Source organism: Myotis daubentonii, chromosome 16, assembly GCF_963259705.1.
Source record: "Myotis daubentonii chromosome 16, mMyoDau2.1, whole genome shotgun sequence".
Taxonomy (NCBI): domain Eukaryota; kingdom Metazoa; phylum Chordata; class Mammalia; order Chiroptera; family Vespertilionidae; genus Myotis; species Myotis daubentonii.
This window is the reverse complement of record NC_081855.1, coordinates 13,789,991-13,803,226: the sequence shown is the minus strand read 5'-3', so window position 1 is coordinate 13,803,226 and position 13,236 is coordinate 13,789,991. Positions and strand designations below refer to the sequence as shown.

The following is a 13,236-nucleotide window of genomic DNA, read 5'->3' as shown; positions in this document are numbered from 1 at the left end:
GGTTTCACTGATCTTTTGTACTGTTTTTTCAGCCTCTGTCATTTAATTCCTCTCTGATCTTTATTATTTCCTTTCTTCTACTGACTCTGGACTTATTGTTCTCTTTCTAATTCTTTTACTAGTAGTTGTAGGGTTAGATAGTTAACTAGATATTTTTCTTAGTTTTTGAGACAGGCCTATATTGAACTTCCCTCTTGAACTGCTTTCACTCTGTCCCATAGATTTGGGGTTGTTGTGTGTGTTCATTTTCATTTGTTTTCAGGAATTTTTCAATTTATTCCTTGATCTTGGTAATGCACTCATTGTTTAATAACATGCTATTTAGCTTCCATGTGTTTGAATGTTTTTGAGTGTTTTTATTATAGTTGATTTCTCCTTTTATCCCTTTGGGATCCAAGAAGATGCTTGATATGATTTCAATCTTCTTCAATTTGTAGAGACTCAGTTTGTGTTCTAACATGTGCACTTGAGAAGAATGTATACTCTGCAGCTTTGGGATGAAATGTTTCTAAATGTCAATTATTGTTCAGGTTCTTTGTCCATATTTTTGTAAGATGGTTTTCTTTTTTCTTATTGATTTACTCTTCTTCATTATAATTTTTAATACTAATCCCATGATGTATATGTTGTAAATATTTTCTCCCTATCTTTTGACTTTTTACTTAATATCAAGTAATATAATAGACCCAGACTTTATAATCAGGCCCAGTCAGCGTAGCTCAGTGGTTGTGCATTGACCTATGAATGAGGAAGTCATGGTTCAATTCCTGGTCAGGCCATATGCCTGGTTGCAGGCTTGATCCCCAGTGTGGGGCATGTAGGAAGTAGCTGGTTAGTGATTCTCGCTCATCATTGATGTTTCTGTCTCTCTCTCCCTCTCCCTTCCTCTCTGAAATCAATAAACATTCTTAAAAAATTAAATAATAATAATAATAAAGCAAAGATTTTATAATCAAATAATTTTGGAAATTCTAGGGTTACAGAGTCAGACTTCTTTCCTCTAGAACTTGTTAAGGCCTTTATTAGGTGACTAGAGGCCCAGTGCACGAAAGTCATGCACTGGGGGAGTTGTCCCTCTCAGCCCAGCCTGCACCCTCTCCAATCTGGGACCCCTTGGAGGATGTCCAAATGTCGGTTTAGGCCCAATCGCCTGCCTGCCTGCCTGATTGTCCCTAACCACTTCTGCCTGCCAGTCTGATCATGCCCTAACCACTCTCCTATCAGCCTGATCGACACCTAACTGCTCCCCTGTTGGCCCGATTGCCCCCCAACTGCCCTCCCCAGCCAGCCTGGTCACCCTCAACTGCCTTCCCCTGCAGGCCTGGTCCTCCCCAACTGCCCTTCCCTGAAGGCCTGGTTGCTCTCCCACACCCCCACCCCACAACTGCCCTCCCCTGCCGGCCATCTTGTGGTGGCCATCTTATGACCACATGGGAGTGGCCATCTTTGACCACATGGGGGCGGCCATCTTGTGCAAGGGCATGATAGTCAATTTGCATATTACCTCTTTATTATATAGGATAAGCTGGATACTAAAAGCGATAGAGAAAATAAAACCTCAAATTAATCTGACTTATGATCAGTGGTGTAAGACATCTATATAAAATACTAGTAAATCAAATTACCATGCTCCTAAATGATATTTTGTATATAAAACTACTCATATAACAGTAATATACTACCAACTAAGTTTTCTGAATATAAGACTATTCATATAGTGACAATATGCCACCAACTAATAAGTTCTGTCTATATAAGACTAGTCATATAACCATACCCAACCATAGATCAAGAAAAAAAGCTCTACAGGCAATTTGAGAGATGTCAAAGTGGTACTTAAGACAATTGAACATCCATTCTTTATTAAAACTCTTAGGAAAGTAGGAATGAATGGATATTTGGACATTTTGCTAAAGATAGCAATCAATCACAGTCCAAGAGCGCACTACGTCTCATGATAGAGCGGTGGAGGCGTTCCTCCCAACACAGAAAAAGCACAATCACCACCACCCCAATAAAGCATCCAGGAATTTCTAGCCAATGCAATAATAAATGAAAAGTAGACACGTTACAAAATACCAGGCAGCTGTATTAGTATTCATAGATGTCATAAAAATATAATAAGACAAATAAAAGGGAAGTGCTAAGCACCCATTATAAAACAATTTACAAAACTTAATAGCTTTCCCAATATCAGCAGTAGCCAGTTAGAAAACATAATATTTTCAAAATAACAACCAAAACATAAGGTACAAATAAGCATAAATTTGTTGAAAGTGTGTGAAGAAAACTACACATCTTTGTTGAGAGATATAGAACAATATATAAATAGACAAATAAATATATATCCCAAGTTTGTGTATGGGAAGATTCAATGTTATAAAGATACTAGAGGCCCGGTGCACAAAAATTTGTGCACTTGGGGGGGAGGGGGTCCCTCAGCCCGGCCTGTGCCCTCTCACAGTCTGGGACCCCTCGGGAGATAACGACCTGCTGGCTTAGGCCTGCTCCCGGGTGGCAGAGGGCAGGCCCAATCCCTAGGTGCAGCCCCTGGTCAGGCTCAGAGCAGGGCCAATTGGGGAGTTGGGGCACCGCCCCCTGTCATGCACAGAGCAGGGCGGATCTGGAGGTTGCGATGCCACCCTCAGTCACGCTCATGGTAGGGCCGATTGGGGGGTTGGGGCACCGCCCCCTGTCACACTCAAGGCAGGGTCAATGGGGAGGTTGCGGCGCCACCCCCTGTCACGCACAGAGCAGGGCCAATCAGGGGGTTGGGGCGCTGCCCCCTGTCATGCACAGAGCAGGGCCCATCAGGGGGGTTGGGGCTCTGTACCCTGTCACACACAGAGCAGGATCAATCAGGGGTTTGGGGAGCTCCCCCCTGTCACTCACAGAGTATGGCTGATAGGGGAGTTGGGGAACCGCCCCCTGTCACCCACAGAGCAGGGCAGATCAGGGGGTTGGGGCACCGCCACTCTCACACTCAGGGCAGGGCCGATGGGGAGGTTATGGCTCTACCCCATCACACACAAAGCAGGGCCTGTGGTGGGGGGCGGGGGGTTGGGGTGCTGCACTCTGTCACACACAGAAAAGGCTGATCAGGGGGTTGGGGCGCCGCACACTGTCACACACAGAGCCGCAGGGTGATCAGGGGGTTGGGGAGCTCCCCCCTATCAGGCACAGAGCAAGGCCTATCAGAGGGCTGAGACGCCGCCCCCTGTCACACACAGAGCAGGGCCCGTGGTGGGGGGAGGGGGGATTGGGGCGCCGCACCCTGTCACACACAGAGCCACAGGGCGATCAGGGGCTTGGGGAGCTCCCCCCTATCAGGCACAGAGCACTGTCACGCTGATCCCGGTGCCTGGAGGCCTCACGGCTCTGCTAATTCTAGTGCTGGGCGGCATATTACCCTTTTACTATATAGGATAGAGGCCTGGTGCATGGGTGGGGGCCGTCTGGTTTGCCCTGAAGGGTGTCCTGGATCAGGGTGGGGGTCCCCACTGGGGTGCCTGGCCAGCCTGGGTGAGGGGATGATGGCTGTTTGCAGCTGGTCACACACCCTTCAGGGTGGTGGGTCCTCACTGGGGTGCCTGGCCAGTCTGGGTGAGGGGCTGAGGGCTGTTTTCAGGCTGGCGGGTGACTGAAGCTCCCAACTGCTCCTTTTTTCTTTTTCTTTTTTATTCTGGGCCAGCTTTAGCTCTGGCTCCAGCTCTGAGGCCTCTGCTGCTGAAAGCAGGTATCTGGTTTGTTTGGTTTCTATAATCGAAACAATGTATAACTCCAGCTCTGAGATCCCGGCTCGCTGAAAGCAGGTTTCTGGGGTTTTGTTTAGCTTCTATATTTGTAACTATGTTTCAAACTGCAAGCTCAGAGGCCGGCAAGGCAGGCGGGGAAAGTTGGTTTCCTCCATCACTGAAGCAAGCAAGCCTCATGTTAGTTTCAAGCTGCCTGGCTGCCGGCCGCCATCTTGGCTGGCAGTTAATTTGCATATCGCCCTGATTAGCCAATGGGAAGGGTAGCGGACGTACGCTAATTACCATGTTTCTCTTTTATTAGATAGGATAGCTATTCCTCAAATAATTTAAAAGTTAAATGTAAGTCTAATCTAACTCCAATTTGATTTTTGGTTTATTTATTTCTAATGTCATTAAAAGTATATGTCCTTTCAACAGGGGAATGGGAGCATGAGTGTGCGGGGTGGATGGGGGGAAGTTGGGGGTTAATGGGGGGGGGAATGAGGACACATTTGTAATACCTTAACTAATAATAAAAAAAAAGTGTATGTCCTTTAACCAGCTATTAAAGATTAAATAACCTAAATGTCCAACAATATGGAGGTGGCTAACTGAATTATGGCTCATCTAAGTGAGAAAAAAACCCTGCATAGTTTATTTAAATTCATGTTTTACAAAAATAATAACATGAAAAAGTTTAAGATATAATTTTCAGTGAAAATCAGTTTCAAAAATATTACAAATAGAGATTGATATGTGTATATGCGTGTGTATATGTCCCAGCTTCACCCAGCCCAACATTAGTTACCAGCCCAGGGTAACTGCTGTCTCTCTGATTTCTTCAATCTACAGTTTTATAAAAGTTCTTTCACTTAGCTCTCTTGATTAATACAGTAACCAAAAAGTAAAAGCCAAACAGCCCAATAAAAATGTAAGCAAAGGTATTCATAAGCATTGGGGTGGGGAGAGAATGTAAGTAATGGTACAATACCAAAAAATTCATATAATAGGAAATTCAGATAGTTTAAAAACATAAAAACATTTAGCATCACTAATAAATAAATAAATATATATTTATGCACATATATATATACACATATGAATTAAACCAATTTTATGTCATGTTCAGCTTATCAAATTGATTTTTTTAATTAAATAATGTTACCAGATGTGGAAGAGGATGGGATAAACTTTCTCAAATACTGATGAGTGAAATTAGAATTTCTGGGAAATAATCTGATATTATCTACAAAGAACACTAAATGTTCAAATAATATAACATTTTATATACAAATGGACCCATCAAGTCCACCTCTAGGAATATTATCCTAAAGAACAAATCTAAGATTTTCAGAGATTTCTATAGAAGCCCAGCAAAGCATTATCCATATGGTGTTTGTGGAAATGACCTAGATTTCCAGTAACTCAGTATGTTTTACATAAAATGTGGTTCATCCATCTGATGGGATGCCAACTTGAAACATTCTGTTTGAGAGGAATAAGTAATGACTTTCATGTTTCCTTTTTAAATGATCAGTAAGTTCTGTCTCTACTGTCTCCAAAATATATTCCAGACCCAGTCACTTCCCAGCATGTCCACTTCAGATGCCCTGACCCACGCGGCCTCGGTCTTCTGCCTGTACAACTACACAGCCCCTTAGCTTGTCCTTCTCACCCACTCCCTCCACAGTGAGCCTGCACCACAGGCTCTCAACGCAAAACTGGGTCCTTTCACTCCCTGCCTAGAACCCTCCAAAGGCTTCCCATTGGAATTAGAATGAAATCGAACTCCTCCCCATCACTCTGGACCCCTGTGTCAGGCCCTGACTGCCTCTCCTCCCTCATCTCCACCAATCTCCTGACCTCCACCTTCTACAGAATGGCCAAGCTTGTGCTAATCTGGCCTCTTCGCTTGCAAATTCATCCCCTTGGAACAGCGCCCTGCAGGCCTCCTCCGAGCTGCCTCTTTCCCATCATTTACATCCCAACTGAAATGCCAGGTTCTTAAAGTGACCTTCCCCGACCTCCCTTCCTAGCTAAAGTGGTGTCATCGCTCCTCAAAATCCCTCTAGCCCATTAGCCATGTGTTGTTATTTTCAAAGCACGTATTACGTTCAAAATATCCAGGGTTGGCCTCTTTGTTGCCTAGCTGTTCACCTGTGTAAGCAGAAGGACCTTTCTTGTTTACCACTGTGTCCCCCTTTGCTTAAGAATGACTGTGCACACTTATTCACTCAGCAGAGACGCGCTGACTGCCCCCTCTGTGCCAGGCACTGTTCTGGTGCACATGGCACATCCCTGCCTCTATGAAGCTTCTATGTTAACACAGGTGAGGGGGAGAGACAAGAAGCACAGTGAAAAGAAAAGAAACAGATGCAGAGAGCAGAGTGAGGAGGAGCGCGGGGACAGCTGGAGAGGGGTGGTAGCAGACTGTGGCGTTAAAGAAGGTGATCAGTGTGGGCCTCCTTGCGAAGGAGATGTTTGAGTGAAAACCTGGAGAGGAGTGAGTCCCAGGCACTTGATACTGGGAAGGGCAGTCAAGGCCAAGGCACCAGCTAGACCAAGAGCCAAGGCACCAGCTAGACCAAGGCAGGAGCGGAGTGGAGAGGGTGGCGTGGACCTGATGCTTGCTCACTCAGAACCAGGTCTGCCTTCTTCTGAGAAAGGATTCTCCATCCTTGTGTCCCTGTTGGTGGTACTGAGTCGCCTGCCCAGTGGTGATTGGCCACAGGACCCCCGCTTAACTAAACAAGGTCATTTCCCAGGACCTTGTAATTTTGACTTACACTGAAGAGAATGTCTTCTTTCCCTCTGGTTGTCCAGGATAAGAGCCTAGAGCTGCCAGCACCCAATCCTTCCCTCCCTGCATCCAGCACACGTGTTGTGTGCCAGTTTCCATTCAGGCACTGCGGCTGCAGTGGTTAATGAGAAATGGGACTCCTGTCCTCTTGAAGAAGAGGAATATAATAATTCAACAGAGAAAAGTGGCAACTTTCCAATTACGCTGAGGTCTGTGAAGATCTTCAGGTGCTCAAATAGGAAATGACTAGGAAGGGGACGTTGGTGGTGAGCTCTGAGTGGGGGACTTTCTTTATTTCATATATTTTATTGATTTTTTACAGAGAAGGAGAGAGAGGGGAAGAGCGTTAGATACACCGATGAGAGAGAAACATCAATCAGCTGCCTCCTGCACACCTCTACTGGGATGTGCCCTCAACCAAGGTACATGCCCTTGACCGGAATCGAACCTGGGACCTTTCAGTCCACAGGCCGACACTCTATCCACTGAGCCAAACCGATTAGGGCTGAGTGGGGGACTTTTGAAATGAGATCTTGATGATGAGAAGGGATCAACCATGTAAATGGCATAGGAAGATGCGTTCCAGGCAGAGGTCCTGAGGTGGGAATGAGCTTGGCAATCCATGTGCTGGGAGGAGGGGGCTGTGGCCAGAGCTTAGGGAGAAATGGAGAAAATGACCCACGTTGAAGGCAGAGAGGGAGGTCACGTGCCTTGCAGTGCGACTGCGCTGGTCGGCGGAAAGGAAACTCATGCAGGGGGAGACGCAGAAACAAGAAAAGATCTGAGAGGCCTGCAAACAATCAAAGTATAGTTCCACTCATCCTACAGTCAGCTCCCAGCCCGTCCTGTCCAAATACAGGAGCCAGAAAGCTCCCTGGCACTTCAGCTAGGTTTCCTGTCACTGAAACCAGAACAGTTGTGATCATATATCTATAACAGTTTATAGATATATCTGAATATTAAAAATACTGGAAAGAATTACATTGAAATATTAACAATATGTATCTGGGTTACAGAATTCAATATCATCTTTATACATTTTTATATTTCCTTAATTCAGTACATTGAACATAACCTAAAGTGTTTGAAAATTGTGGATTTTTCTTTCTGATTGGATTTTCTCGCTTGGCCCTCTTTCATCCAGTGGAGGCCACTATGATAGCATGCCAGCATACTTCCCACCCTGGCTGTCCTTCATTCCTGCCCCTGACAAGTTCACGACCAAATGTGAAAACAGTTGCAAAAGCAAATAGGACATCTTTCTAGGTATTTCCATTAGGCTAGGAAAAGATCCCCCTCGCTTGTAAATTCCCAGACCCAGGACACCCCCAATTAACGTGGCACAAGGATCTAATCTCTGAATCATGATTTCCTCACTTGCAAAACCACTGATGGTCAGAAGAAACCTTACGTCCACTTCATGCGCAATTATGACACAATTTCACTTCCCGATTAATGGGCGCCCCTGCTCCCAGTGTACAGATGAAAGCACTGAGGCCTGGGAAGTTTAAGTGACTTGCCAAAGTCAGCGCTTTCAGCCATTTCATTCCACAGCAAATGAAAGTTGGAGCAAAGGGCAAGCCCAGGTGTGGGCAGAGGCAGCAACTGCACGGGCCACGAGCTTTCTGTCTGAATTCTCTTCGCAGAAAATGCCGCTTTGCTATCAAGACAGGCCAGTGTAGTCAGAACAAGCTCATGGAACAAAGCAGTTTAATTAAAGGAAAAAAATTAGTTGGGTTACAGAGCTGTTCTCTTCACTCCAGGATGGAAATTAATTTATAATAACCTTATCTTTTATTCATGGCAAGCTGCATATTTCAGAGTATGTTGGCATCCTTCTATTTTCCAGTGGAATATGAAATAATTGTGTGTTTCCAATGGGTGCGAGCGGGTTACAGTGCTGAAAGGACACAGCCGAGTCCCGCTGGCCACTCAGGGACGGCTGAGCCGTGGGCAGAAGCGTGGGTTCCTCCTGATGAGTCATGATGTTTAAAATTCCGAGGCCGCGGCAGGCTTCCCAGCAGCCCTTTCAGATTGATCACTCTGGCCCTAACTCCATTAGCGGCGGAGGACAAAGGAAGCCCATTCATTTCCTTCTAACGCCCTCCTTCTCCCTTCTCAGACCAACCTGACGGAGCTGAAGTCCTTTGGCTCTCCACCTCCAGCCGTCAGCAATGTCAGCGCCGCCGTGATGGCGCTCATGGCCCCCGGGGGGAAGGTGCCCAAGGACCGCAGCTGGAAGGCCGCTAAGGTCGCCATGGCCAGAGTGGATGGCTTCCTGGACTCCCTCATCCGCTTTGACAAAGAGAACATCCATGAGAACTGCCTCAGAGCCATCAGGCCGTACCTGCAGGACCCCGAGTTCAACCCGGAGTTCGTGGCCACCAAGTCCTACGCGGCTGCGGGCCTCTGCTCCTGGGTCATCAACATTGTGAAGTTCTACGAGGTGTTCTGTGATGTGGAACCCAAGCGCCAGGCGTTGGGCAGAGCCACCTCGGACCTCACCACCGCCCAGGAGAAGCTGGCAGCCATCAAGGCCAAGATCGCTGTAAGTGAGCGGCGCCCTCTGACCCAGCTGTGTGCCTCTTCCCCTGCTAGGTGCCACTGACGCTGCTGGGTGCCACTGACGCTGCTGGGTGCCACTGACCCTGCTGGGTGCCACTGATCCTGCTGGGTGCCACTGACGCTGCTGGGTGCCTCTGACCCTGCTGGGTGCCTCTGACGCTGCTGGGTGCCTCTGACCCTGCTGGGTGCCTCTGACCCTGCTGGGTGCCCTCTGACCCTGCTGGGTGCCTCTGACCCTGCTGGGTGCCTCTGGCCCTGCTGGGTGCCTCTGACCCTGGTGGTTGCCTCTGACCCTGCTGGGTGCCTCTGACCCTGCTGGGTGCCTCTGACTCTGCTGGGTGCCCTCTGACTCTGCTGGGTGCCTCTGACCCTGCTGGGTGCCTCTGACCCTGCCAGGCACCCTCTGATTCTGCTGGCCGCCCTCTGACCCCATTGGGCACCCCCTGTACAAGTAGCACCCTCTGCCATTCCCAGAGCCTAGAAACAGGGAAAACAGGTTGATGTGCAAAATCTCCTGGTATTTGAGTTGAGGCGACTTTTTACATTTCTTCCTCAAACACTGTATAGTCCAGACAAGACACTAAACCATTGGTTTACACTTTGCCCCTGAAAGTTTTTTGTTTTTTTCTCCTTTTCCTCCGAGGAAGGAAAAGATGACATAGAGATGTATAATAGACAAATAGTGTTAGGCATGAAACCAGCTCTTTTCTCATTAAGCACACGTGAATTTTGCATGTTTGCACATCTGATAGCTAAGAATAAAAGGTCAAACATTTGAGATTCTATCTCTCTTTGAGATGCAGGCTTTGGCCACCCAACCTCACCTTTTGCACCTTTTACCTTCAGCCTGTGCAGCTGCCCTCCTGCAGCTCGCTCATCCGTGTGAGCACGTGACCTGCCGTGTGGGCACGTGGCCAGCAGTGTGGGCACGTGACCTGCTGTGTGGGCAAGTGGCCTGCCGTGTGGGCACGTGGCCTGCCATGTGGGCACATGACCTGCCGTGTGGGCACGTGGCCTGCCGTGTGGGCACATGGCCTGCTCGGCACTGTGTCATCTGCATTGCTCCATGAGAGCTTTTAAAGCAAGTAGTATATTGACCATAAATATAAAACTAATGAGGGTCATTAGTTTTGATTAACCTGTTATTGATATTTGATTATAAATGCCTCACCCAGCCTGGGGTTAGGGGTGAGGTAGGATTCACAACTATTTGAGATTTCCCTTGAACATTACCTTTGCTGTTAAAATGGATCCTACTGAATTGAGAGGTAGACATGGGAGCCCCATGGGATGGCATAGCAGCTGAAACCCATTGGCAGACCTCACTTCCAGCCCAAGCTGTAATAGCTGCTTCTGTGTGATGTCTAGAAAGGTCTTTAAAATGCCCAGACTTCAGTTTCCTGGAGTAAAACAGGCACAATAATGTCCCTGCTTCATTCAAGGAGAAAATGCACGTAGGCAGGAGCCCAGAGCCGGCCCCTGCTGACACGGAGCTGCTGCCGTGAGGTGGGTCCGGCCACCGAGCCTGCTGGACCCTGCTCCCTGGCCTCCTCCCCAGCTATGTGTGCTCTCACACGCACACACAACCCTGGTAATCAGTCACTCTCATGACCAAGGTCGAGCCTTCATTTCCACACGTGCATTCCAGGCATATAAGGTTCTCGCTGCACATTTCTCATGCTGATAGAAAGGGTTTTTACAAATGATGAAAAGGAGGCTTGTAGACCTGCCGCACGCTTCGTGTCCTGGGCTTATTGACTGGTGGGTTAAAGGCTATCGCTAAAGGCTAGTTCAAAGATCAGGCAACCAATCTCTAGAAAGAAGAGGCACTTTAGACAAAGCAACTAACCCCTCAATATGTTTGCTTTATAAATCCAGATGTGCACAGGCCAGTTTACTTGAAGCACACATTCATCACCATAACTACGGCCCTCTTCAAAGAATACCAAACGCAAGCACCATCACGCCCCAGGACCGCTTCTGGGGGAAATACCTCCCAGCGATGCCCATATTCTTCAGTCTCTCCCAGAATAGCGTTACAAGAACTGCATTTCGAAGCACTCGTCACTCGAGTTATTTAAAGGAACATTTGGTGCAAAAGGAATGTTTGCAAAATGTTTATACCTTTTCAGTAGCCAACATTCCCATGACAGCCTACTCAACCTATGAATGCAACACAATGTTTTAAAATACTTGGCTACCTTACGAAGGCACTTCTTTCCTGCCAACATATTTTTTAATATATTTTCACTTTTAACAACTGCCTCTCCATCTTTTGCTTATTCACATGACTATCAACACCCCAAGAGTTTGACCACTCCCCCCCCCAATAACAGAGGAACTCACTTACACCATCTCTGACATGGAGGCCCACCCGGGGCAAGGACATTCTTCCCGACGAGCTTCCAAGGCTGTCATCAGCCTTCTCCAGTTGCACATCACCCCAAGCCTTATTTTTAGAATTTTAGGATAATTCCACATAAATTATATATTCAAGATGCTCAAATTTTACAATTACTAGAGTCCCAATGCATGAAATTCGTGCAAGGGGCTTGGCCCTTGCAGCAGTCCCGGCTGCCTCGCAACCCCGCCCCCACCCACTGGTTGTTCAGGAAGGTCGTTATGCCATCCAGCTAATTAGCATATTAGATCTTTATTATACAGGATAATTTCAATTAATCTATACATGCAATTATAATATATAAAATATGAATAGTGGTGGTTAGCTCTGAGTGGTAGATTTTAGATGGTGATTATCCATATTTTCTTTTTTTTATAATGAATATGTTGTATATTATTACAACTTACAAAAGTAATAGTAATAAAATGAGTAAGGCATTTTCATTGGGCCTATCTTCACCATAAGTAAAATATAAAATAGTAGACAAGGGTTTCTAATGAGAAACTACAGTCTTCTGCCCTTTAATTATTTTGTCTGTTTCAACGGGTTGTTGATACCCCTCAGAGCTTGCTACCTAGTGGCTTCAATGCGTTGTATTTGATCCACAGATAGTGTTTGAAGTGACTTAATTAGTTGCCAACATTTAAAACAATGGGAGCTTCTTGTAAAAATTTGATATCTGGACAGTCTTAAAAGAATAAGATTCCCAAATAGCACTAACTGAACCTGGAGTTAAGTAGTGACCTCCCATTTCAGCAGACAGTTTTGCTATAATCATTGGACCAGTTTACGTGATCTTCCTGGCCTCTGCTCATTTGAATTTCTGGCTTCTTTCTATGTACTGTGCTGGCATCTCATTTCCTGATGTATCTTGTATAGGCAGCAAACTAGCTGCTAGATGAGACTCTAAGATGTTCATCTCCATGTCTTCCCAAATCATTGTGGCAACTGTGAGTTGGTGTAACCTTTCTTTCTTGTTCCATCAGATAGTTAGCTTCCTTGGGGCCCTCAGCTTTTAAGATGAAGTCATTGCTCTTTCCTTCAGCGTCCTCCCTACCTTCCAATCCCCAACTCCTGTTATCACTACTTATTATCACTGTTGCTTTTGAATCAGCAAGATTGAAAATATCTGCATTCTATTCTATAACCAAAATGAAGTGTTCCATGCTCTATCCTCTGACTGATTCAAAGAGTTGAAACATCAGTAAATTCTATTTATATTCTGTGAACCTGTTTGTATTGTTCATAGCAAATCTAAGTGGCACGCTAGCATTATATTGCCTTTCTTATACAACCATTTCTACAAGCCTGGAGTTTCTACTTTTCTTTATCTTTTTTCTCTTCCATTAGTTCCTTTTGCATAGCCTCAATTACTTTTAAACTCTCCATCTAATTCATATTCTACCCAATCATCCTTTGCCTCTAAGACTTTTCTCCCTTATCCCCAACTCAGAGCTCCAGTGTTAATATATTTCACTGCTTTCTTGGATTGGTTCCAAAGGCTCCTAGACCCCATGCCTTCTCCTTTCTTAATTTCTTCTCTTATTTTGTTACAGCTCTTTTAAAAGTAACTTTCTTAGAAATGTGAGATAAGAAGTAAATTTTCTGAATTGCTCCACTCTGGAATTGTCTTTATTTTTAAACTGAGCTGACAATTTTGCTGAGTATTGAATTCTGAGTTGCTAGTTTTTTCTGCTTAGAACACTGAATACTTTATCCTCATCTGGTGAGAAATC

The 13,236-nt window shown here is 45.9% G+C and overlaps 1 protein-coding gene across 1 annotated transcript in view; it reads left to right on the top strand.

The window, feature by feature from the left end:
• DNAH9 (dynein axonemal heavy chain 9) overlaps positions 1-13,236 on the top strand; it is a 343,788-nt gene that overhangs the window by 247,011 nt on the left and 83,541 nt on the right. The window contains exon 50 of the mRNA XM_059668596.1: positions 8,657-9,082. Within this exon, the coding sequence (XP_059524579.1) occupies positions 8,657-9,082 (426 nt within the window). The remainder of the gene's footprint in view (positions 1-8,656; positions 9,083-13,236) is intronic.